The sequence below is a fragment of the Choloepus didactylus genome, chromosome 2, assembly GCF_015220235.1.
Source record: "Choloepus didactylus isolate mChoDid1 chromosome 2, mChoDid1.pri, whole genome shotgun sequence".
NCBI lineage: Eukaryota > Metazoa > Chordata > Mammalia > Pilosa > Megalonychidae > Choloepus > Choloepus didactylus.
The window spans coordinates 166,421,979-166,447,220 of record NC_051308.1 but is presented as its reverse complement, the minus strand read 5'-3'; the positions used below and the strand labels follow the sequence as shown (position 1 = coordinate 166,447,220).

The window sequence follows — 25,242 nt, the reverse complement described above, 5'->3', positions numbered from 1 at the left end:
TCAATCCAGCAATTGCACTTCTCGGTATATACCCGGAAGATCTGAAAGCAGTGACGCAAACAGATATCTGCACGCCAATGTTCATAGCAGCATTATTCACAACTGCCAAGAGATGGAAACAACCCAAATGTCCTTCAACAGATGAGTGAATAAATAAAATGTGGCATATACACACAATGGAATACTATGCAGCAGTAAGAAGGAACGATGTCGTGAAACATATGACAACTTGGATGAACCTTGAAGACATAATGCTGAGCGAAATAAGCCAGGCACCAAAAGAGAAATATTAAATGCTACCACTAATGTGAACACTGCTGGGGGAGAATGCAGGGGTACTGGGCTTCGCCACCTTGATGGTTGCTGATGTGCTCACAGACATAGGGGACTGGTGGTTTGATGGGCTGAGTCCTCTACCACGGGACTTGCCCTTGGCAAGACTGTTACTGAAAAGGAGAGGCTAAGCCTGCTTATAATTGTGCCTAAGTATCTCCTCCTGAATGCCTCTTTGTCACTTAGATGTGGCCCTCTCTCTCTAGCTAAGCCAATTTGGCAGATGAAATAAATCACTGCCCTCCTCCTTACGTGGGATCTGACAGCCAGGGGTGTAAATACCCCTGGCAACGTGTAATATGACTCCCAGGGAGGAATTTGGACCTGGCATCGTGGGATGGAGAACATCTTCTTGACCAAAAGGGGAATGCAAAAGGAAATAAGTTTCAGTGGCTAAGAGATTCCAAAAGGACCTGAAAGCTCACTCTGGTGGACACTCTTATGCACAATATAGATAATCCTTTTTAGATTCTAATGAATTGGAATAGCTAGCAGTAAATACCTGAAACTGTCAAACTACAACACAGAACCCCTGAATCTTGAAGACGATTGTATAAAAATGTAGTTTATGAGGGGCACCATGTGATTGGGATAGCCATGCGGTTCACACTCCCCTCTGTCTAGAAAAATGGGGGCGAAAAAAAAAAAGCACCTAGTGATCTTTTTTACTTTACTTGTTCTTTTTCACTTTAATTTTTATTCTTACTACTTTTGTGTGTGTGGTAATGAAAATGTACAAAAATTAATTTTGGTGATAGACACACAACTATATGGTGGTAACGTGAATAACTGTACGCTTTGTATGACTGCATGCTATGTGAATATATCTCAATAAAACTGAATCATTAAAAAAAAAGAAAAATGTTTACCCTTACTAAGTAATCAAATATCTCAAAGGAAATTCCGAGGCACTTAATGAGTATAGGTATATTAAAACTTAAATAACTAGTGAAATTTTCACATTAGAAATCACTAAGGTTTCATAAGCCTAAAAGTGAAGTTGTCAATGCAGAAGTTGAAAAACATCAAGATAGTTAGCTTTGGTGATTATTTTTTTAGGGATGCAGTTAGCAGTTTTTTCATGAACCACTGAAAAGAATAATGCTAAAAAGCAATGTCCTCAACAGCTCTAACACAAAATTAGTAGAAGACTGCAAAGTATTTTCCTAATGTTATACTTTAGAATAAATAAACATACATAGCAAAACAGAAAATGGTTTAGATATCTATGGCCTGATTTTAGTGCTGTGAGAATGCCTACTTCTGCATTAAAACTCTAAAAATTTGTATCACAGCAGCCTGAACAGCTTCAACACTTTAACATTATATCTAGATACTTCTAAACTTTTATGACATCTTCATTTGAATGGTCAGCTTCAAATGTAACATGCCAAGACTGAATCCAGATCTCCTTAAATCTATTCCTCTTCTACTTTTTTAGCACTATAAATATACCCAAATCATTTACTATTTATTCATTTAAAAGTATAATAAAGAAGACAAATATATTAAGTACATACCTGCTTTTATGCCACAGCTCTGTCATTAGTTTGAGATAACTTTTACAAATGGCCGGTTTCTTATCTGTTCGAGCAAGTCCTCCACAATCAAGAAAAAACTGTGTCAAAGGTGGACTAATTTTCAAAAAAAGAAAAGAGTGGATTCATTAAAGCTTAACACTGACTGACAGCACATATCTACCTGTACCTGTATCTATTATTTCTTTGCTTCCCTTTACAGCTTCACCTTGATTTCTTATTGTTCCTCAACACATTCAAATCAGATTTGTCCCCATGATTATCACCAAAGTCCTCTAGGTTGCCAAAATCAATTAATACCCTTCAGTTTCCTCTCAGTAGCATTTGTCAGAGGTGACTACCCCCCTCAGTTTTGAACAACCCTTTTTTTGACTACTGTAATTCACTCTTCTACTTTTCTTTCTTACGTCCTTGGCAACTCTTTTCCCTCTTTTGGCTCTTTTTGCTCCTATCAGACTTCTAAATAACATGGTTCCTCACTATTTCCTATGACTTTTACTCTCCTCTTTAAATTTTCCCCAGGTGACCTTAAATGTTCATGTATACGCCATTAATGGCAACATTCATATAAAGGCAAACATCTCATACGAACTCCAGACTTACATCAAGCGCCCAAACTGACAGCTGTCATGGCATCTCAAAACCTAACTTGCTCAAAACCTAACTTTTAAGTGAACCTGCTCTTCCTCCATGCATCTATATACCAGTAAGTAGTACTGGCTATCCATTGTAGATCTATTCAGTAAGAGGAAATTAACTGGCCAAAGAACCAAATCCTGGCCTTCAATAAATTTACCATCCTGTGAACACATTTGATGGACAGCCACTAAGCCATCTCAAATGTAACCTTATCATCCACATTTTTTTCCAATGAATTCAAAGAAGTTGCAAAATAAATTAGTGGAAGCAGTACTATTTAGTAGTCAAGAACAAAGGATCTGGAAAAACAAACATAAAATCTTGGATTCAAAATTTTGCTCTAATACTTAATAGGCTGGTAACCTGTTTCTGTTTTCTCATCTGTGTAAGTCAATGACCTACAGAGTTCTTTCATAGTATGTTTATATTATTATTAAACTTTATACCTCCTTCTCCCTTTCTCATCCATTAACACCCATATTCTGTCAACCAGTCAGTCTCCTAAAAATACGTATTTCCAATTCATCCACTCTTTTTTACCCCTTATTTGGTGCAAGTCACCACCACTTCTTACCTAAATTACTACAACATCCATCTAACTGGTCTTCTTAATTCCAATCCCTTCTCCTTCTAATATACTGCCCACACAAAGTCTACAGTGATCTTTTTAAAATGTAGCTTGGATTATTTCACTTCTATTGTAAAAACACTTCAAAGGTTTCTTATTATACTGAGAATAGAGACCTAAATCCTTAATGTGGCTTACATCAATCACCCAGACTATATGTCATGCCACTTTCCCCCACATTCATCATATACTTTTATCATACAGGTTTTTCTTCTGGTTCCTCAAAAGTGTCATGCTCTTTCCCACCTAAAGTTTTCACAATTTTGATCATTCTGCCTGGAATGTTCTCACCATCCTTTCAGTAAACTAAATTCATACTCATTCTTTAAGTTTTAAATTAAATGTTACTACTAAGAAGAGGCCTTCTCTGATCTCTCAATAAATATTGGTTTCTATCTATTTCACAGGTTATGGAACATGACAAAGCATTTATGGAAGGTTATATCTAAACAAAAATGAGATTTTTGACGAAGAAGATTGATTGGTGAAAGGATATCCTAAACCAAGGTAATCAGGAAAGCAACCAGGAAATACATGTTTAGTTGCCAACCACTATTCTAAAAGGCAATCCAGTAGAAAGCAATATACCACAGTCAATGTTTTCTGAATCATAGTCCAGACTCAATGCGCCTATCATGTAAGCTGATGATTAAAAAAACCTAAATGTTTTATTAAAAACTTTACACATGAAGAATATTATAAAGTATTTTCAGAGAATCTCTGAACTAAAACTGATTTGAGGAATTAAATAGTTTAAGCTCCTCATTTTCTAGATATAAAAAACAAGTAACTAGCTCAAAGACATACAATTACCTAAAGTCTAAGCCAGGACAAGCAATCCTAGGAAACCGCATGCATGGATAGAGTGATGCCACTGAAACAACAAAGGATTGTGTCCCAACCCAGATACTTACTTGCCTATTTTAACTCGGGAGTTAGTCAAGATGAAGAAAGGGGAAATCATTTTGCAAGGAATATTTTCACATAAAACTTTCAGTTAATCCACAACATTCTAAATGGGGGCATTTCAGAAAGTGAAAAAAAAATTGGGTTCAGGGAGGTGAGGGAAAAAGTATACAGGGATTTATGGGATCCTGCTGGGTAGAGGAAATAAACAGAATTGTTAACCATTTTCCTATTAATATGTGTTATTTATTCCCCTTCCCCCCTTTCTTAAGCTTATTAGAGTAGCATGGCTCTTCTACACAGTGACTAAACTGTACAAATCTATGGTAAAATTTATTTCTCCACTTACCAGTTAGAAAGCGCCTGCAAAGCTGCATTCATATAACAAGTATTTCCAATATTTTTCAAACCTGTAAGGCCTATTAAGAAAAGAAGCCCCCCCCAAAAAAAGAATCAAAAGAGTCAAAATGCAAAAATGATTCAATTTTGTGTATGCTTAGTGAGTACATACTATGGGTCTAAAATGATGTTAAGGACCACAAAGAAATACAAAGTAGCACAACTTGGTCAACTCAGAAAGAGGTCAGACTTTTTTGAATCTCAGAATCACCAAATTTTTTAACTATAGAACTTTAGGAATTAATTAATTCAATCTCTGAAATTTACAGAGGAAGTACAGCCTTTCCAATTTGTCATTTAACTAAGAATACATTTTTAAAGAACACTAATTCTGAGACTTAATGCTTCTCATTACAACCAAGTTTAACTATTAGGAGGAAATAATTTAATGACAATGCAAAAAACTCATGTTTTGAAAAACAAGAAACATACTTACCCTTTTCCTCCCCATTTCAATTTATTGCACTGAAAGCACTATTTATTAAGTTAAAACACATGAAACTGCCAGCTATTCACTTTCCAAATAGAGCAATTTCATATGATTCAAACTAATACATTACAGAAGTCACTGAACAACTTTTATCTCTTCAACACATATTCAAATTCATTCTTTTCACCTCATTCCATTACTAAATTGAAAGATGAAATAACATCAGATATTTCAAAAATGAAATTATAAATTCCATTTGGATATAGAACAAAAACACAAAGAAAATTTAACCTTCTAGACCTCTGTAAAACATGTCCAAATTAACAACTGTTGATAAGTATTTGATAAAATTAACTGAAATGTCTAAAGGGTAAATCATCACTGCAGTTTCAAACTCTGATCTTACATTAACATAGCTCTTCCACATTCAGTCTCTCAACTCATTCTCAAAACAACACTATTAGGTTGGCCAGGAATAACCTTCTTCACTTTATGAACAAGGAAACTAAGCCTCAGTTGATTAGCAATAAACACAGGAAGTCATACTGCAGTTTAATGCTCTTTTCAATACATCATGCTAGTTGTTTCATGATGTTGGCTAAAACACCCTAATACATAAATGTATTTATATATTATCTCTACTACCGTAAGAATTTATATCAGTTTTACTTTATTTTCAAATAATTATTTATACATAAATACAAATGCCATTTCCAGAAACTGTCTAACCTGGAATATTTAAGGGATGTTTTGCAGGGATTACAAAGAAATAAAAGGTAAGCTGCTATTTTATCATATTATTATGTCATAACTGAAATTGTGGGCCTAAAATAATTTGGAAAATTCTGAAGCAGTGGTTCTCAACATGGTGTTGGAAGGTGTGGAACAAGGCAGATTCATTTTCCTAGCTCCTTTTCCAAATGAATATTGTCCCTCGGAAATTCTGCTTAGGAGATTCCCTAATATGTCCTCACCATTGCTCAACACTGACAAGTAAGAACTGAAAAACAGCTTGAGAACCACTGTTCAAACAGATGTCAAAAGGCAAGCTAAGCAAAAATTAGTCATAAGATTCAACTGCAAAAGAATGACTAGGATCTCAGCTTTAATTGATGACAGAGAAACCAAAAATCACTCTCCAAATTCGTCAGTTGCTTATTTTGCAAATACAACTTTACTAGACCAAATTTCAGAATTACCCTTTTTGTAATTATCATCTCTAGAGCCCCTTTCAGCTCTAGATTTTGAAAATGTCACATTATAACTTCCTAAATAAATAGTGCCATACAAAAGAGGAGTGTTACACAGCAGAATTATTTTACCTCTTGCCTTAAGTTCATCTTCTTCTTCCACTTCTGTATCCAGATCATCAAATACAGCAACCAGAGGAGTTTTTAACGTTGTATTACTGGGTATTTTAAAATCCTTGATTATTAAAAAAAAACACACTTGAACACAACCGTAGGTTAAAAAAAAAACACTAATATAATTTCAACTCCTATAACATCTACAACTCTAAAAAATGAAGAGATGTCATTTTATTAGTAGAACCCTAAGTAAGAATGTGCAGTACTTATTGCTACATCTAATAAGCAATTACAGTAAAATTTACTTTTATCTTCCAAAAAAATAAGGATCTATACTAGGTAATAGCATGTCATGCTAGTTTTCTTAACACATGTACTTGAGTAATAAAGCCACATTTTATAACTGACTTTCAGAATTTACACTCAACTACCTACTCAGTGAGATCTCACTGCAGCTAAAAAGACCGAAGTGCATATGTCTTTTCAGATTTTTACTTACAGGAAAAAAAGGCAAAAGTTTTTTCAACATAAAACACAAACTTGTATGTAAATTTCTACACTCTTTCCTGATACTTGTTACCATACTGAAATAAACATATTAGCATCCTTTTATTCATTAGATAGTTCACTTACTTTAAATGGTAATATAATATTGCAAAATTAATTTCCCAGAAATGGCTTAATTCAGAGGTTGCAACTGGTGGGCTGTTGGAACACCAAATGCTAGACCATACTATTTAAAAAAAAAAATCTGAGCTAAAATTATAAAAAGTGTGAGAGCTCAAATAAAAATCAGAATTTCCAAGTTCTTTTACAGTATCAGATGATCTAAGTACATTGATCTCATTTAGCAACAAACACTTAGAGGAGGAAGCTGAATAGTGGCATGTATTTAACATGTATTCTTTGGTTTTTCAACTTATTACAGCCTTATTCCACCCCTACAAGTGCATACATATGCACTATACCCATCCGCTTTCTACATTTACTTTACTTTTGTAGCATCTGTAGATGCTGGACATTTGAGTAGGCCCTATAACCCTGCTTTGTTTAAAATAATTGTTTTTATAAGGATGGTACATGCTTCTTACAAAGTGTTCAAAGCAGTAGAGAAGTTTTTTAAAAAATCCTTAAAAAACCTTCCATTTAAAAAATATTTTATTAGTGACATGTGAATAGTTTCCAATATTTCGCTCTTTTTATAATCCAATGCTGTTATGAACTGGTTCAAAAGTCAATAATTTTGTACCTCTGAAGAAATTTGTACAAATAACTTTTTTCTTCCGAGCAATTTCTTCAACAGTGAGAAAATCAAGAAGTTGCATGAGATTAATTTCATGCTTTTTATGTGTGTTAACTTATTCTGATCATCATTTGGCTTGTATGGTTTGATTAATGAACTAGCAAGACATCAGAAAAAATCAGTATACTTATTCTACCAGTTCAACATTCATTAGAGTTTGCAATCATGATTTCTTCTGGCAGGAATGGTAATAGATAACTGAGTTTTAACTTACTTTTCTTTAGTCAGTGATGCACAACACATTTTTTATAATAATGTAAGATGAGTTAAAGAAAATTATTTTCACATTAGCAGACTTCAAAATAGGCTTATAGTACATTTCTGAATGCCAAACAACTATCGGTGGAGAAACAGTAATGATGGTGATTTATGAACAGGAGCTATTCAACCATGAAACTAAAAATGCAACAAATACACCTTGTCTTAAAACCTAATCACTAAATTATATAATGTTAGGCAAGCAAATTATCACAGACGTCTACCTCAGTATTGACACAATGCTACAACAGAAAAATCTAACAGAGATGGTATCAAGGAACATATGTATAGAAATGCAATGTGAAAAAAAAATATAAAAATAAAAGAAACACAATGTGATTTCTATAAAATACATTGGAAAAAAAACTGGCTAGTTCGTTAATCAAACCACACAAACCAAATGATGATCAGAATAAGTTAGAAGCCAACCATTCTAATGCCTTCATTTCTTTTTTCCTGTTTTTATGTGACTAAGAAATATTGAAAAGTAAGTGATTTTTGCAAGCCTACCTGTTTTATAATAGTCTCTTGATACAAAAGGAGAAAAATCTTTAACCAAAGACAGATGTCAAGTTTAATTATATTCTATCTGGTTCTCAAAAAATCAGTAAAATGTTCACAATGCAAATGGGATAGAGAGAGAGTGAGAAAAAAGGAAGGGAAAAGGGAATTACATTAGTAACTGCCTCTCCCTATTAAAGCAGGTCTACCACCTGTTCCAGAATCAGATTTACCAGGAAAAAACGAACATTATTCAAATCAGTTTCTAATAAATGCTTTAAAATTCATTGGGGCCGGCGGCCGGGTGCGGGACGCGCGCGGGGTCGCCATGGCAATGCCGCCGCCGCGGCCCGCAAGGTAAAAGAACAGGTGGCACTGTCGGGAGGAAATGGATCCCTCCCCGGCCCCAGGTCCCACCCGGGTCCCCACTCCAACCCCCACTCCGACCCTGGCCTCGGCCGAAGAGCACGATTGGAGAAAGGAATCATATTAAACATTGCTGGTAACAATCGCCTAATGCCAGTACAAAGAGTAACAGGTGAAGATTTTTGGACTCTTTCCAGAATTTTAAAGAAAAATCCATATATTATTGGTTTGGATGTTAGATATAATCTCCTCAGTCATGTAGGTGCATACTATGCTGCAAAACTGCTTGAGAAACAACTTAATATCATTTATTTAAACCTTATGTTTAATGATATTGGGCCCGATGGTGGAGAATTGATTGCTAAAGTGCTACATAAGAATACAACTCTGAAGTACCTAAGAATGACTGGAAACAAGATTGAAAATAAAGGTGGAATGTTTTTTGCTGCAATGCTACAAGTTAATTCATCCTTGGAGAAATTAGATCTGGGAGACTGTGATCTTGGAATGCAAAGCGTGATAGCATTTGCTACAGTATTAACTCAAAACAAAGCAATTAGAGGAATAAATCTAAACCGTCCTATATTGTACGGCGAACAGGAAGAGTCCACAGTCCATATAGGCCACATGTTAAAAGAAAACCACTGTCTTGTGGAACTACATGTGTGTAAGCATGATATAAAAAATTATGGTATAAAACAGTTATGTGATGCACTGTATCTGAACACTAGCCTACGCTACCTTGATGTCAGCTGCAATAAAATAACTCGTGATGGAATGGTGTATTTGGCTGATGTACTGAAAAGCAACACTACCCTGGAAATAATAGATCTTTCTTTTAACAGAATAGAAAATGCAGGAGCAAGCTATCTCAGTGAAAGTCTTACTTCACATAACAGGACTCTTAAAGTGTTGTCAGTAGTTAGCAACAACATAGAGGGAGAAGGTCTTGTTGCACTTTCACAATCAATGAAAACAAATCCCACACTCACTAACATCTACGTTTGGGGAAACAAATTTGATGAGGCTACATGTATGGCATATTCAGACTTAATTCAAATGGGCCATCTACAACCAGACAATACAGATGTGGAACCGTTTGTGGTAGATGACCATGTTTATCTTGCAGAAGTCTCCAATGGACTTAAAAAACATTATTATTGGACACCAACTTATGGAGAAGCTTATGGCCACTCATCTAATGCAGGTTTTGCCCTTGTACCAATAGGTCACCATCTATGAAAAACAAGTTCAAATATATATTTATCTTATTACTTTCACAGTCCACAGTCATCAGTATTTTATTGCCTGTTAAATTCATTTTCTTTCATAATTAGGACAAGTTATTTTTATCAAATGTGTAAAAGATATTAGCTATATCAAACTTTGTGTATTTGTCCATTGTGTGAAACTAAGTAGTGTAATAAGAAATTTTACAAAGTAGGGACTAAAATTTTAACTCTGGAGAAAGAGACCAAAGAACTGGACTAATTTCTTTTTATAATAAAAATATAACCAAGTAGTGAAACAGCATAAAAGAAAAGGTCATTCCAAGGATCCTAACTCAAAATTGCTATTAAGTAGTAAAAAGGTTTCAGGTGGCAGACTCCCAGTGAATTTCAACCAGTTTCAAAGTTTAGAAGTTGAGAAAGTATTCTATATATCCTATTTGTGTATTATACACTAGTGTTAATAGTAGTTTCACAAATACAGGTAAATATATATAAACATATATATACTCCTTTCCAAACAAGTCAGTGCTACCAGTTAACTTTTAGTGAAATAGAAATTAGGATAGTTCTCTGTTGGAACGTGCCAGTTAACATTTTAATGATATGATGGCAAATTGCTCTTGTCCATGGCCAGTCTTGTTTTCAAATTAAGATGAGGAGGCAATGATGTAATGATTCCTTGATTACAGACCTATCTTCACCGCCATTTTTATTACTCATACACATCAAGAAGAGGCTGCTTAATCTGAATGATTTATTACTGCCCCAAGCCAAAGTATGAAAAAAATGTGTGGAAATTGAAAAGTACTTTAAGTTGGTAAGTTTCTGTAGTCTCAAAGAAAATACCATCTACCTCTAAATGTTGAGTTCAAGGAGGTGGTATGAAGAAGGTGGCCAAATCTACAGTTATAAATTGTGAGTTCCTCAAATCATAGTTGTAATTATTCCAAAAATCTAACATCAAAAACAAAAACACATCTGCCACTGTTCATTCCTTTAGTAGAATAAACAATTAAGAGAAATATCCCAACTCATTATTTAATGACTTAATGATTTTTAAAGTTTAACAGATCTTTACTCATATTCAGCACCACTTTTTTCTTAGGAGGGTGGTTATGAAATGGGAAGGACATTTGAATAAACTGTATGTGGCATTATTTTCACTTAACATTATAAAGTCATTGAGCCAGATAAGACCTAAATAAATGCCTTCCATTCTCATGCTTTCAGAGAGCTGAATATGAATCATCCAGGACAGATGGTTAATATTGTAGGTCTTTGACAAAGTCTGTTCTGAAAAAAAATCTTAAAACATCTGAAACTGGTTAAAAAATACATACCCAGTAGTCCTTAATAACAAAATGTATGCAACTAATTTCAAGGTTTTTTGTTTTTGTTTTTTTTTAAATAAATCTTGATACACAGATGAATGATCCTTGCCCAGAAGGAGTTTACAGTGGATGTGGAAAAAGTGCGTAGACCACAGAATTCTACAAGTGACTTTAGGGACTCTGACCCTTATATTGCTTGATTTTAATCGTTCCTAGGTTTTATCAAACCAATTATTTGTCAATGTTCTTTTTCAAAGCTGTTCCAAATCTTATTTTCTTTCCATTTAAAGATCTCTCCATTGCACCTCTGAAGAATAGTTGTTTAGTACAAAGTTTTTTACATTGTTACATGCTGAAAATAGCTAAAACTAAATATCTGTACCTAAAAAAGCTGTGTGTCCCAGGAGAGTCAAGAATCTGTATTGCTGAAAATGCAATGGGAAATGCATAAAAATCTTTGTCTTTTAATCAAATTTGAAAAACCACAGAATTCAATGAATGCAATAAAGCCTCATGATAGGAAAAAATAAAAAAAAAAAAAAAAAAAAAAAAAATTCATTGGGTGCTTTTCCATCATCAAATAGGTGGGCTTCAATCTCACTCTAATCTATCACTCTATACAAGAACAAAGGCCAGTGTGAGTATTTCGAGGAAAAAAACCATATTACAGAAAATCTTGAATGTACAGGTTAGGCAAGATTTTTTTTAAATTTCAATTATATGACAATGTCTGAAATTATTACTGGAATTAATTATGTGATATATATCATTAAATGGCTATAGATTACCTGGACACTGTTTTCTTGTGTATGGTGGAGCTGTCTTACATGAGGCAATGAAGGCTGAGTTCCTAATTTCCTATCCAAAAATACTTCTTTGCTGCAAGCATAACACCATACTCGAAGAGTGGTAAGATTCACAGTTAGATAATGCTTTGTCTCCTGTATAATTTCAGGAGGAAGAAAGAAGGGGAAACAAAATTAGGTATATTAGGAAAATGCTTCAAAACATCACAGAACTGCAAAGGTCAGTTTTGCTGGCCTTTGATGAATAACAACATACTCAAAAGAAAAGAGCTAACAAACAGCAACCACAACAAAAATAATTATTTAGATAAATTCCTAAAGTAAATGAATTGTAACAAAATCTAAGCCTACTCTAAAAGATATTCTATTATCATTTTCCCACTATTCATTATACAAAGATAAACACAAGAGTATAAGGGTCTCTACTTTGTATTTAGCAAGTAAGATTAATGCAAGACAATAATCGTTAACACAGTAACTATTCTAGGAAATCAGAATGGCAAAAAGAATACAAATGACATGAGTCAAAACACAAAACCACTCAAGCAATAGTACAGTGAATATATGATCTTGGATAGATAAAAGTCCAGCCTTTCTCAGCTGGCATTCTGTAAGAGAATTAAGCCCTAAAGAAAATGATTTGAGTTACTATTTTCTCAATTCTCCCAAGGATGGTACATAGCTAGTACCACTGGATGTGCTGAAGAAAAATTAATTGATTATATACAATGATGCCTTAGAGCCTAGTGGTATTCAGTTTTAATTAATTCCCTTGAGGAACCCTGGTTGAAAATAGCTGGATGCTGAAGAGACATCAATGTGAAAAAAACAATCCATTCTCAAGAAACTTAACAGTCTAACAACAAAGGTGAAGTAGAAAGGGGACTTGCACGAAAAGGTGCTTTTTGAGCTAAGACTTAAGTTGGTCAAGCCCTGTCATAAACCTAAACAGCAAGTATCTGACTTTACCCTGGATAACACCTTACTATTTCAGCTATCACTTCTATATAGCTTAAATCAGTACTTTCTTAATGACAACTTCAATCTAATATTTCTCTTCTTAGAAATTCCCTTCACTACCTTTCACAGAGTATAAGCTAAGCTTTAATTCAGCTTACATAAGCAGCAAAAAATTTTGAAAAATAACCTGAATTATTTGTATTTCCCTCAGGCTCTCTTTTAAAAAAAGAATTACATTAAAAATTTCTATATGCATACCTGAGAATGTATGGTGCTGTGATCTACTTGTGATTCACCACAGCCAACGTATGAACATCTATTCTATAATAATACAGAAAGAAGAATAAGGTATTTTATGACATAAATATATGTAAATATATAATAATAGCATAAACATTAAAATTAAGCTCCTATGACTTATGTTCTGTAGTCAGTTAATTTAACCCAAAGGTATCAGACACAAAAAAACAAAACAAGAATTCAAAATTAAAAGTTATGTCTTGTCTAATAAAAGGCAAGCACGACTCATCTCAGAGGGATTTACCAAAAACTTTGCAAAAGCTAAACTGAAACCATTCCAAAGTCTGATGTTTAATTTTGATTATCAATATGATCTTTTAGAATATGTTCACTATGAAACTCATTTTCACATCAAAATTTTTTTCTGATTACTATTCAGATCTAAATTTTTATATTAGCAAACTTTTGAGAAAAAAACCATACATACCTCTAGACATGCCCAAAGATTTGGTCCTCTAACTTTACAATCTTGACAAGTACCCTATGATAAGAAATCATCTTAACATTATTATTATAATGACATGATGCAGCACATGCAACTCACTAATATCATATATTTTTAAAGTTGGGATTCATTAATATAAGAGTAATGTAGCAATTTATTAAAAATGCATATTTAGGACAAAAATTAATATGATCTGTTAAGAAAGTAAAAAAATCTATATCTTACCTGAGATTTCTGCATTAAATCTTCTTTTGTTATTTCCCCAACTGAATCCAAATGTGGACAATGACTTCGAAAAGCTGACATTTTGCTATAAATTTTTTCCTGTTTCCCAAGGCTTTCAAAATGAGGAAATACCTATAGGAAAAGTGACCCAAAAAGTTGAAAAAACTTTTTTTAAAATGCTAACATATTAAAAAGGAACCTAAAAGAGTGATATTAGAGTACTTAAGTTTGTCCTACAAAAGGGTATGTTAAAACATACATGGGGGAGTTTCCTAAACAAGGTTAATTTGAATGCTGGAAATTTCAATGCTCAATAAACATTTTATCAGAACTGACAACTATGAGCCAATATAAGTTTGCTTCTCTGTGTTTTCTCTACTTCTTCCCTATCCCAGCCATTTTACTTTTTATAGCGATAATTAAGAGAAAAAGAAAAAAATCAAGTTATTCAATTTTAAATTTTTATCCATTTTTTGAAAATATTAAACCTTCGGTTGGGATAGGAATTGAAAAGAAAGAATATTCAAATATCATTATCATACTAACAGCAGCCCCTACTAATGATATAAATGAGACCACAATTGTCATGCTATGTATTTTATATCAATTTCTAAACCTTGATGCTATTGTCACTTTGAGCCACATAATTGTTTATTGCGAGGGACTGTCCTGTACATTGCAGTATACTTAACAGCAACCCTGCTTTACCCATGAGAGGTCACAACACTCCTACCACACCAAGTTTTGACAACCAATCTCTCTAGACAAGGTTAAACGTTGGCTGAGGAACAAAATCACCCAAGGTTGAGAACTACATTATTTCATACGATCCTTACAACAATCCTGAGGTAGGTATTGTTATCTTCATTTGCATATAATATTAAGAGGGGCAAACTTGACTGAATTCTCATAGCTAGCATTGGCAGAAATAGGATTTGAACATATATGAATACAACTCATGGATAAGAGCAAGGGCTTTGAAGTCAAATAGACATGAGGATACAAGGAACGGCAGAATGGAATACCTAACTTACAGGGTTTATCATAAGGACTGAATCAGGTAGTCTATGCAAAGTGCATGCGCATACATATATACACATATACTTGGGGGTTAAGTGAAAGAAAAGATTTTATAAGTATTAATTACTACATAATATTAAGTAAGCCAGGGATAACCAAGATGGAGGATTAGGAGAGACAAAGCAAATTCTCCTTCGTGAAAAACACTAGATAAAGAACAGAAAGTGCTCCAAAACAGCAGCTCCAGGGTTGCACCGGCTAGACAGGGACTTCTACACACACACAGTGACTTGGAGAAACTGAGAGGTTGTGTTCAGAGACGGATGAGTGTTCAGCCCAGAAAGTCACCAGAAAACAGGCAGCCAGAGCTGCAGTCAAGCATGGTAAGCAGTACCCTTCCACGCCCTGGGCACCCTCCTCAGTACCTGGCATGGGTGATAACCCTGCATAGACCCACAGCCAAGAGCCCTCATGCCAGGGACTAGCCTTTGGAGCAGGCAGATAATCGCAGAAGGGGGTAGCTGCCATGCCCTGAGCAGCCATCTTTGCAGCAGGCTGGGAGACACCCCTTCACAGCGCTGAAGCTGAGAGCTTCCTTGAGAAAATTCAGGATACAGTGGGCTTGTGATGGTGCCCACATTTCTTCCATGGAAGCCCGGGTGTACACAGCCTAGAAGCAGAGGTGCCCACAGAATTGTCAGGAGCCCTACCCCAATCCAAGGGATTCATGGGCCCATAACAAAGAGGGACTGTAGGAAATCTGAGCTGGAGGGTGAGACACACAGGTCTGCAGCCCCAGGTAAGTTCACTCACAGCCCCAAAACAGCTGGGACCACTGTGTCATGAAGCAGACTCAGTACAAAAATGCACAGAGCATGCCACCACCACCCCCATATGGCTGACAGTCCCCAGTGCATGCAGAAAACTGGTGCACTGATTGGACCTCAATATGGTTTGACCTCTACTCAGTGCATAGATAAAGATGGGGAGGACTGCTTTGAGGGTAAAACGTGGCTCCAGAGCACCATCTGCTGGTAGGGCATGGAAAGTGCATGGCACCAAGATGTAGCTTTGTCAAACTAAAGGTAAATGTTCAAATAAGCCTGCATATCATAAAAGAGCCCTATCAAGATAAGTCAATGCCAGGAGGCCAAAAACAACAGAAAATTATAAAACATATGGAGAAACCAGAAGATATGGATAATCCAAAAAGCCCAAAATAAAAAACCAGAGGAGATACAGAACTTGGAGTAATTAAAGAAGTACTCACAAACGTCAATATCATAGCTCAGCATATAAAGGATATGAAGAAGACGCTAGAAAAGCATAAAGAAGAATTTGCCAGGGTAAATTTAAAAATAGCACATCTTATGAAAATAAAAGATACTACTGCTCAAATTAAAAAAGATTCCTGAGACACATAATATCAGATTTGAAGAAGTAAAGGAATGAACTGACAAAATCAAAGACAGTGTGATGGAAAGTAAAAGCACAAAGAAATGAAGAAAAAAATAAAAAAATTTGAAACAGATCTCAGGGAAGTGATGGACAACAAGAAGTGCACGAATATAGGAATCATTGTGTTCCAGAAGGGGTAGAGAAGGGTAAAGGACTAGGAAGAGTATTCAAAGAAACTGTTGGGAAAAACTTTCCAACCCTGCTAAATGACATTCATATACAAATCAAAGTTGCCCAACAAACTCCAAACAGAATAAATCCAAATAAATGCACTTCGAGACATATTCTGATCAGATTGTCAAATACTGAAGAGAAGAAAGTTCTGAAACCAGCAAGAGAGAAGCAATTCACCACATACAAAGGAAAAAATATAAGACTAAGCAGTGACTACTCAGGAGGCAACATGGAGGTGAGAAGGCAGTTGTATGATATATTTTAAATACTAAAGAGAAAAATTGCCAGCCAAGAATTTTCTATCAAGCAAAGCATTCCTTCAAAATTGACGCAGTATTAAAATTTTCAGTGACAAACAAATACCGAGATAATTTGTTAACAAGAGACCTGCACTACAAGAAATACTAAAGGGAGCCCTACTGTCTGAGAAAAAAAAAGAAAGGAGAGAGTCATGGAGAAGGGCAAAAAACTGAAGAGTCTGATAAGGGTACCTTAAAGGAAATAAAGAGAGAGAGGGGAAAAAATACATCTGACAAATAAAAACCAAAGGATGGGATGGCTGTTCAAGAACTGCGTTCACAGTAATACCATGGAATGTGGACAGACTAAACTCCCCAATTAAAAGACATAGACTGGCAGAATGGATTAAAAAATATGAACCATCAATATGTTGCTTACAAGAGATTCATCTTACACTCAGAGACACAAAGAAATTGAAAATGAAAGGATGGAAAAAAATATTCCATGCATGCTACAGCCAAAAGAAAGCAGGGATAGGAATAGCAATTTCAGATAAAATAGAGAGTAAATGCAAGAATGTCACAAAGCCAAAAAAGACATTATATACTAATAAAACTGACAATTCACCGAGAAGAAATATCAATCATAAATGTTTATGCACCCAATCAAGGTGCTCCAAAGTACATGTGACAAACACTAGCAAATCTGAAGGAAGCAATAGATGTTTCCATAATAACTGTGGGAGACTTCAATACATCACTCTCTCCTATACATAGATTAACCAGAAAGAGGACCAATAAGGAAACTGAGAAACTTAACAATGGGATAGAAGAATTAGATTTAACAGACATATACAGAGCATTACATCCCAAATCACCAGGATATACATTCTTCTCCAGTGTTCATGGAAATTTCTCCAGTATAGATTATGTGCTGGGGCATAAAACAAACCTCAATGAATTTTAAAAGATTGAAGTTATTCAAAGCACATTCTCTGATCACAGTGGAATACAACTAGAAGTCAACAACCATCAAAGACCCAGAACATTCACAAATATTTGGAGGTTAAACAACACACATCTAAACAATCACTGGGTCGAAGAAGAAACTGCAAGAGAAATTGTTGAATATCTCGAGAAGAATGAAAACAAAAACACAACATATCAAAAACTTATGAGATGAGGTGAAGGTGGTACTGAGGGAGAAATTTATAGCTCTAAATGCATAAATCAGAGAGGAAGAAACAGCTAAAATCAACGAACTAATGGAACAACTGAAGAAGCTAGACAGTGGTCAGCAAACTAATCCTAAAGCAAGCAGAAGAAAAGAAATAACAAGATTAAAGCAAAAATAAATGATATAGACAAAAAAACAACAGAGAATAAATAAAACCACAACTTGGTTCCTTGAGGAGATCAACAAGATTGACAAGCCCTTAGCTAGACTGACAAAATCAAAAAGAGAGAAGACCCAAGCAAACTAAACAGTAAATGAGAGGCTATTACTGTGGATCCTGAAGAAATTTTTAAAAATCGTAAGAGGATACCATTAAAAACTGTATGCCATGAAACTACATAATTTAGAGGAAATGGATAATTTCATGGAAACACATGAACAACCTAGACTGACCAGAGAAGGAATAGAAGACCTCAACAAACCAGTCACAAGCAGAGAGATCGAATCACTTATCAAAAACCTTCCTACAAACAAAAGTCCACAGCCAGATGGCTTCAAAGGGGAATTCTAACAATCTTTCCAAAAGCAACTAACACCAATCCTACTTAAACTCTTTCAAAAAACTGAAGAAACTGGAACACAACCTAACTCATTTTATCAAGCCAACATCACTCTAATACCAAAATCAGATAAAATACTACAAGAAAGGAAAACTACAGGCCAATTTTCCTACTGAATACAGATGCAAAAACTCTAAATAAAATACTTGCATATCGAATGGAAAGACACATTACAAAAATCATACACCATGACCAAGTGGGGTTCATCCCAGGAATGCAAGGGTGATCCAACATAAGAAAATCAATCAATGTAATACAACACATTAACAAATCAAAAGGGAAACATCATATGATTATCTCAAAAGATGCTGCAAAAGCATTCGGCAAAACACAGCATCCTTTTTTTCATAAAAACACTTCAAAAGGTAGGAACTGAAGGCAACTTCCTCAGTATGATAAAGGGAATATGTGAAAAACCCACAGCCAGCATAGTATTCAATGGCAACAGACTGAAAGCCTTACCTCTAAGGTCAGGAATAAGACAAGGATGCCCGCTGTCACCACTATTATTCAACACTGTGCTAGAAGTTCTAGCTAGAGCAATCGTCAAGACAAAAATAAAAAGCATCCAATTGGAAAGGAAGCAAAACTGTCATTATTTGCTGATGGTATGATCTTACATTTGGAAAATTGTGAGAAATCGAAGATAGAGCTACTTGAGCTAACAAACAAATTTAGCAAAGTGGTGGGATACAAGATTAATGCACAAAAGTCAGTAATGTTCCTATATACTAGATATGACCTAACTGAAGAGTAACTCAAGGAAAAGCTTCTATTCTCAATAGCAACTAAAAAAATCAAGTACCTGGGAATAAACTTAACCAGGGATGTAAAACACCTCTACACAGAAATGTACATATCGTTACTAAAAGAAATAGAAGAGAACCTAAAGAGATGGAAAGATATTCCATGTTCACAGGCAGGAACACTAAACATCATTGAGATGTTAATCCTACCCAAACTGATCTACAGATTGAATGGAATTCCAATCAAAATTCCAACAACCTACTTTGAGGAATTGGAAAAGCTAGTTATCAAATTTATTTGGAAGTGAAAGATGCCTCAAATTGCTGAAAATATTAAAAAAAAAAAAAGTGGGAAAACTTACACTTCCTGACTCTGAAGCTTACTATAAAGCCACAGTAGTCAAAACAGTATGGTATTCGCACAAAGACAGACATATTGATCAATGGAATCGAATTCAGAGTTCGGAAATAGACTCTCAGATCTACGGTCAACTAAATTTTTTATAAGGCACTCAAATCCACTGAAATGAGACAGAACAGTCTTTTCAACAAATGCATCTGGAAAAAGTGGATATCCTTATCCAAAAGAATGAAAGAGGAGCCCTACCTCACACCCTACACAAAAATTAACTCAAAGTGGATCAAAGACCTCCATATAAGAGACAGTACCATAAAACTCCTAGAAGATAATATAAGGAAACATCTTCAAGACCTAGTATTAGGAGGTCGCTTCTTAGACCTTACACCCAAATCACAATCAATGAAAAAAAAAAAAAATAGATAAATGGGTACTTCTCAAAATCAAAACCTTCTGTACCTCAAAGGAATTTATCAAAAAGGTAGAGGCAGCCAACTCAATGGGGAAAAATATTTGGAAACCATGTATCTGATAAAAGACTGATATCTTGCATATATAAAGAAATGCTACAACTCAATGACACTAACAAAAACAGCCCAATTATAAAATGGACAAAAGATATGAATAGACATTTCTCTGAAGAGGAAATACAAATTACTAAAAAACACATGAAAAAAAATGTTTATCTTCACTAGCTATTGAGGAGATGAAAATCAAGACCACAATGATATCACCTCACACCAATTAGAATGGCTGCCATTAAATAAACAGGAAACTACAAATACTGGAGAAGATATGGAGAAATTGGAACTTTTATTCATTGCTGGTGGGACTGTATAATGGTACAGCCACTTTAGAAGACAGTTTGGCGGTTCCTCAGAAAACTAGATATTGAGTTACCCTATGAACCAGCAATTTCAATTTTCAGAATATACCCAGAAGATCTGAAAGCAGTGTCATGAACAGATATTTGCACACCGATGGTCACAGCAGAATTGTTCACAATTGCCAAGAGATGGAAACAATCCAAATGTCCCTCAACAGATGAGTGGATAAACACGATGTGCTATATACACATACTAGAATACTATGTGGCAGTAAAAAGGAACGAGGCATGAAACATATGACAACATGGATGAACCCTGAAGACATAATGCTGAGTGAAATAAGTCACACATAAAAGGAGAGATATTGTATGTTACTACTACTGTGAATTCTGTAAAAAATGTAAAATAATTATCTTAAAATGTAGAATATAGGGAACCTAGAGAAAGTCAGAACCTAGTGAAGGGGGAACAATAATCTAATATGTACAGATGCGATAATGAGGGTGACCTTAATGGTATGGGAATGGTCAGGAGTGACTATGGTTCGTTAATGGGATTATAAATTATCAGTGATGCACTGAAGGTGAACATGTTCGTAAATGGTTGTCTAAAGGCAAGTAACCCACAGAATAGCACCACCAACCTAAATAAGTGTTAGCATGATATACTTATAAGGTATGACACTGCTGCAGAGGGTTAACAACAGAGTGGTATGGAAAAAATACACATTACATATTAATGACTGTATTTCATAAGAATATCTTACCAACTCGACACTAATACTAGGGATGAATAATTAGCAGCCGATAAGAGCTCTGGGATGTATTATGTAATATTAATTGTTTAAAGTTTAGAGTGATGATGACTGTACAACTAAGGGAAGATAATGTAAGAAATTGACCATTATCTTGGGACAGAATATATATTAAGTGAAATTAGGAACACACTACTTAATAAATCAAGTCCTTCACTTGAGAGTTGCTCTTGTGAAATTTAGGGTCATAAATAGGATGCTGACCCCTCCTATAATTACGCTTAAGAGGCGCCTCCAGGCAACCTCTTTGCTGCTCAGGTGTGGCCTTTCTCTAAGCCCAGCTTGGCAAATAAGTTCATTAAACTCCTCCCCCGCTCCCAGGAGGGACATGACTCCCAGGGGAATGAATCTCCCTGGCATCATGGGACATGACTCCCAGGAATGAGCCAGGACCTAGTAGCAAGGGATTGAAAATGTCTACTTGACAAAAGCAGGGGGTGGGGGTGCAGGGGGTAACAAGCTGAGGTCACAGGGTGACAGATCCCAAATGGAGCTGAGAGGCTATCCTGGAGATTTCTCTTATGCAAGCTCCAGCTAGACATCCCAACTGGCCACAGCATGCCATACCCTTACCTAAAGTAGTCCCCAAATACCTAGCTCCCTACCTGATAGTCCACAAAAGATGCACTCACTAAGTTTTATCTTCCAGAAACTTAAATCCACCAGACTGTTCCTATATCAAACAAGTCCTAAAACCCAAAGGCAACAGTCTTTTTAAGATCAACTATCAGTGTGGCCCCATTCCCCACACTGCTGATACTTCATTTTAACATGAACAAGTTATGGTGGTCACTGCCTAGACACCCCTCGAAGATGGAGAAACAGAGAAAGTGAGAAGAAGGAGTAGCAACAAAGATAAGTTTGAACAAAGGTCTATGACTATTCAAACTTTATATAATTATATATATATATATTTGGATGCTGGAGTGTTGGAATGGCTGGAAAGAGGTAAATGACATGGTAGAACTGTACCCTACAGCATCCCTTGGGATTTGCTGTACAGCTGCTAGGTGAACTGTGCCTTGAACGTCTTCATCGTTCTGTATATACCTTGTATTGCAAAAAAAGGAAAAAAAGTGAATTTGTGGAACTGCAACCCATAACAATTTTTGAAATTACCTACATGACTGCTTGTTGAGCTGTACATCAAGAGATGACACCTCTCTGTATGTATATTTTACAATAATGGAAATGGCTGAAGTTGTGGAACTGTGACCCATGACATTCTTTGAGATTTTCTCTCCAGTTACTCGTGAAATCATACCTTGAAATTCATCACTGTTATGTATGTATGTTAAGGTTCACAATAAATAAAAAGTGGAAAAAACTATTAAGTAAACCATGCCTCAGATGTTCAGACCATGAAATCAAATTTCAAATCAATTTAATATTTTGTATTTCTCATTAACGTTTGGGGAAGGGTTTGACAATCTTTCCAATCTGTCTCTCATTTGCCTTTTTGGTTCAATCTCTTGGCCCTTACTCTCTTACCCCCTCCAATAGATCCACATTAAAAATCTGTATGTATTTGACTGAGGAACAGAATGCTGAACTGGGGTGTATGCATACAATGGAATACTGCGCAACTACAAGGAAAGAAGCTGTAAGACACACGAGACGAATGGTTCCTGTAGACAGCATTGTGAGTGAAGTAAGCCAGAAACAAAGGCAAACACTATAGTGCCTCACCAATATGGACTAACTATAATGTGTAAGCTCAGAACTGAATCTTAGAGCATAGCCTATCAGGGGAATGCTTATTGTAATAGTCCCTAGACTGTAAGCTGTTACAGCAGTCAAATCTACTCCTGAATTATAATTGGCTGTCTCCAAACTCTGAGATGCTGATCCCTTTGTGTATAATCTGATCGGTCTCTGGAACGTTGGGGTATCTGTGCAACACTCGAAACTCAGAGCTAGAGCTTGGCAGATATGAACATCAGTATTAGTGCATACAGCAATTGTCAAAAAAAAGAGTTCTGACTTCAATTAGAGATATGAATGAAGCAGATCTGGTTAAGACTAGGGCAAATCGGTCAAAGGGCAAAGGTTGAAACTGACTGTGTTTTAAAACTTCAACTTCCATGTGAGACCAAGGGAAGAGATGTTTATTTGCTGCAGGATCTATATTTTCTAAGCAGTATAACCTCTACAGTCAGTTTGTTCAAACACCATAATTACATGGAACTTTGAATAGGAAAACAGATATGGTAGCTTTGTATAGGATACACTGAAATAGCAATACATCCCAAAGTAATTTGGGCAGAGAATAAAAAATAAATATGCAAGGTCCCCCTGAAAAGCCGGAGGAAAATGCAGAAGTGTTGGACTTCCTCACCTGGATTGTTGCTGATGCCCTCACACTGAGGACTGACGGTTTGGTATGCCAAGCACTCTATCTTGGGGCTTGCCTGTATGAAGCTCGTTACTACAAAGGAGAGACTAAACCTACTTATAACTGTGCCTAAGAGTCTCCCCCTGAGTACCTCTTTGTTGCTCAGACATGGCCCTCTCTCTCTAGCTAAGCCAACTCAGCAGGTGAACTAACTGCCCTCCCCGCTACATGGGACCTGACCCCCAGGGGTGTAAATCTCCCTGGCAATGCAGGATATGAATCCCAGGGATGAATCTGGACCTGGCATCATGGGATGGAGAACATCTTCTTGACCAAAAGGGGGATGCGAATGAAACAAAATAAAGTTTCACTAGCTGAGAGATTTCAAACGGAGTCAAGAGGTCATTCTGGTGGACACTCTTAAGCACTATATAGATAACCCTTTTTAGGTTTTAATGTATTGGAATAGCTAGAAGTTACTGAAACTATCAAACTCCAACCCAACAGCCTTGACTCTTGAAGATGATTGTATAAAAATGTAGCTTATAACAGATGACAGTGTGATTATGAAAACCTTGTGGCGTGCACTCCCTTTACCGAGTGTATGAATGGATGTGTAGAAAAATAGGGACAAAACCTAAATGAAAAACAGGTGGAATGTGGGGAGTATGACTTGGGTGTTCCTTTTTACTTTTATTTTTTATTCTTATTCTTATTCTTTCTGGTGCAAGGAAAATGTTCAAAAATAGACTGGGGTGATGAATGCATAACTATATGATGATACTATGAACAGCTGTACACCATGGATGACTGTATGGTATGTGAATATATCTCAATAATACTGAATTTAATTAAAATATTTTTAAAAATCTGTATGCATTGACAGTGGGAAAATGGCAGGGTAGGGAGTCCCAAGATGTAGTCCTTCCACCAAAACAACTATTTATCAGGCAGGAACTGTCAGAAACAACTATTTTGAAATTCTGGAGGCCAGAACACTGTACAGCATCCAAGGAAAAGCAGGAGGAAGAGGCTGATAAATCCCAGTAAGGAAGAGTAACTTGCTTATTCTGCGCAGCAGCTACTAGTGCCCACCCCCACTCCCGCAGCAGATTGCCCTAGGGTTTAGCTCCTGGCTAGTTCCCTAGTGAAAGGAAGAGAGATAAAAATCCTCTTCCCCAAGACTAAAGGTGAGCACAGCCAATCACTGACTGACTTAGGATCATTGGGGTACCAGTTCTGAGGTGGCCCTTGTATCAACCAACCAGGACAAAGACAGCAGCAGCCATTGTTTCAACCTGATCCAGTAAGAGCAGAGAAGAGTTAAAGACATAGCTTCGCCAGGGCTGTGGGGACAGTTTGATGAAGGGCTGAATTTGGTGGTTAGGCCAAGAAAGCTCAGCTTTGGAGAGCCACGGAAGAAGCTCTTGGCACCCTTCCCGACTCCTCCCCAGAGCACTTTGGAGCCAGTCTGCACACCTTTAGTGGAACCTTGGCCCTGTTTCAGCTGGGAAAGTCCTCTCCAGTGTGCCCTTCCTCCCAGAATTTGCCATCAAAGCAAAAACAG

The 25,242-nt window shown here is 35.9% G+C and overlaps 2 protein-coding genes across 6 annotated transcripts in view; one reads left to right on the top strand and one right to left on the bottom strand.

The window, feature by feature from the left end:
• Positions 1–25,242, bottom strand: part of USP33 (ubiquitin specific peptidase 33) — a 106,746-nt gene that overhangs the window by 70,164 nt on the left and 11,340 nt on the right. For all 5 annotated transcript variants that reach the window (XR_005215334.1, XM_037826872.1, XM_037826874.1 and 2 more), the window contains exons 2-8: positions 13,908–14,039; positions 13,665–13,718; positions 13,196–13,258; positions 11,960–12,112; positions 6,196–6,298; positions 4,394–4,463; positions 1,854–1,967 (exon numbers count right to left, since the gene is read on the bottom strand). Coding sequence is in view for 4 of the 5 variants with exons in the window: in XM_037826872.1 (XP_037682800.1) it covers positions 1,854–1,967; positions 4,394–4,463; positions 6,196–6,298; positions 11,960–12,112; positions 13,196–13,258; positions 13,665–13,718; positions 13,908–13,988 (638 nt within the window). In the remaining variant the exon portion in view is untranslated. The remainder of the gene's footprint in view (positions 1–1,853; positions 1,968–4,393; positions 4,464–6,195; positions 6,299–11,959; positions 12,113–13,195; positions 13,259–13,664; positions 13,719–13,907; positions 14,040–25,242) is intronic.
• Positions 7,649–9,888, top strand: LOC119528166 (leucine-rich repeat-containing protein 34-like). The gene is made up of 2 exons (XM_037828835.1): positions 7,649–7,670; positions 8,505–9,888. The coding sequence occupies exons 1-2, from the start codon at positions 7,649–7,651 to the stop codon at positions 9,848–9,850; spliced, it is 1,368 nt and encodes a 455-aa protein (XP_037684763.1). The 3' UTR covers positions 9,851–9,888.

What these genes read in the sequence shown, in the direction of transcription:
- LOC119528166 (XM_037828835.1), top strand. Translation starts at nt 7,649, where the DNA reads ATGATTTCTTCTGGCAGGAATG. An exon ending in GATTTCTTCTGGCAGGAATG is followed by an intron (nt 7,671 to 8,504) that starts GTAATAGATAAC and finishes TATTCAAATCAG; the next exon opens with TTTCTAATAAATGCTTTAAA.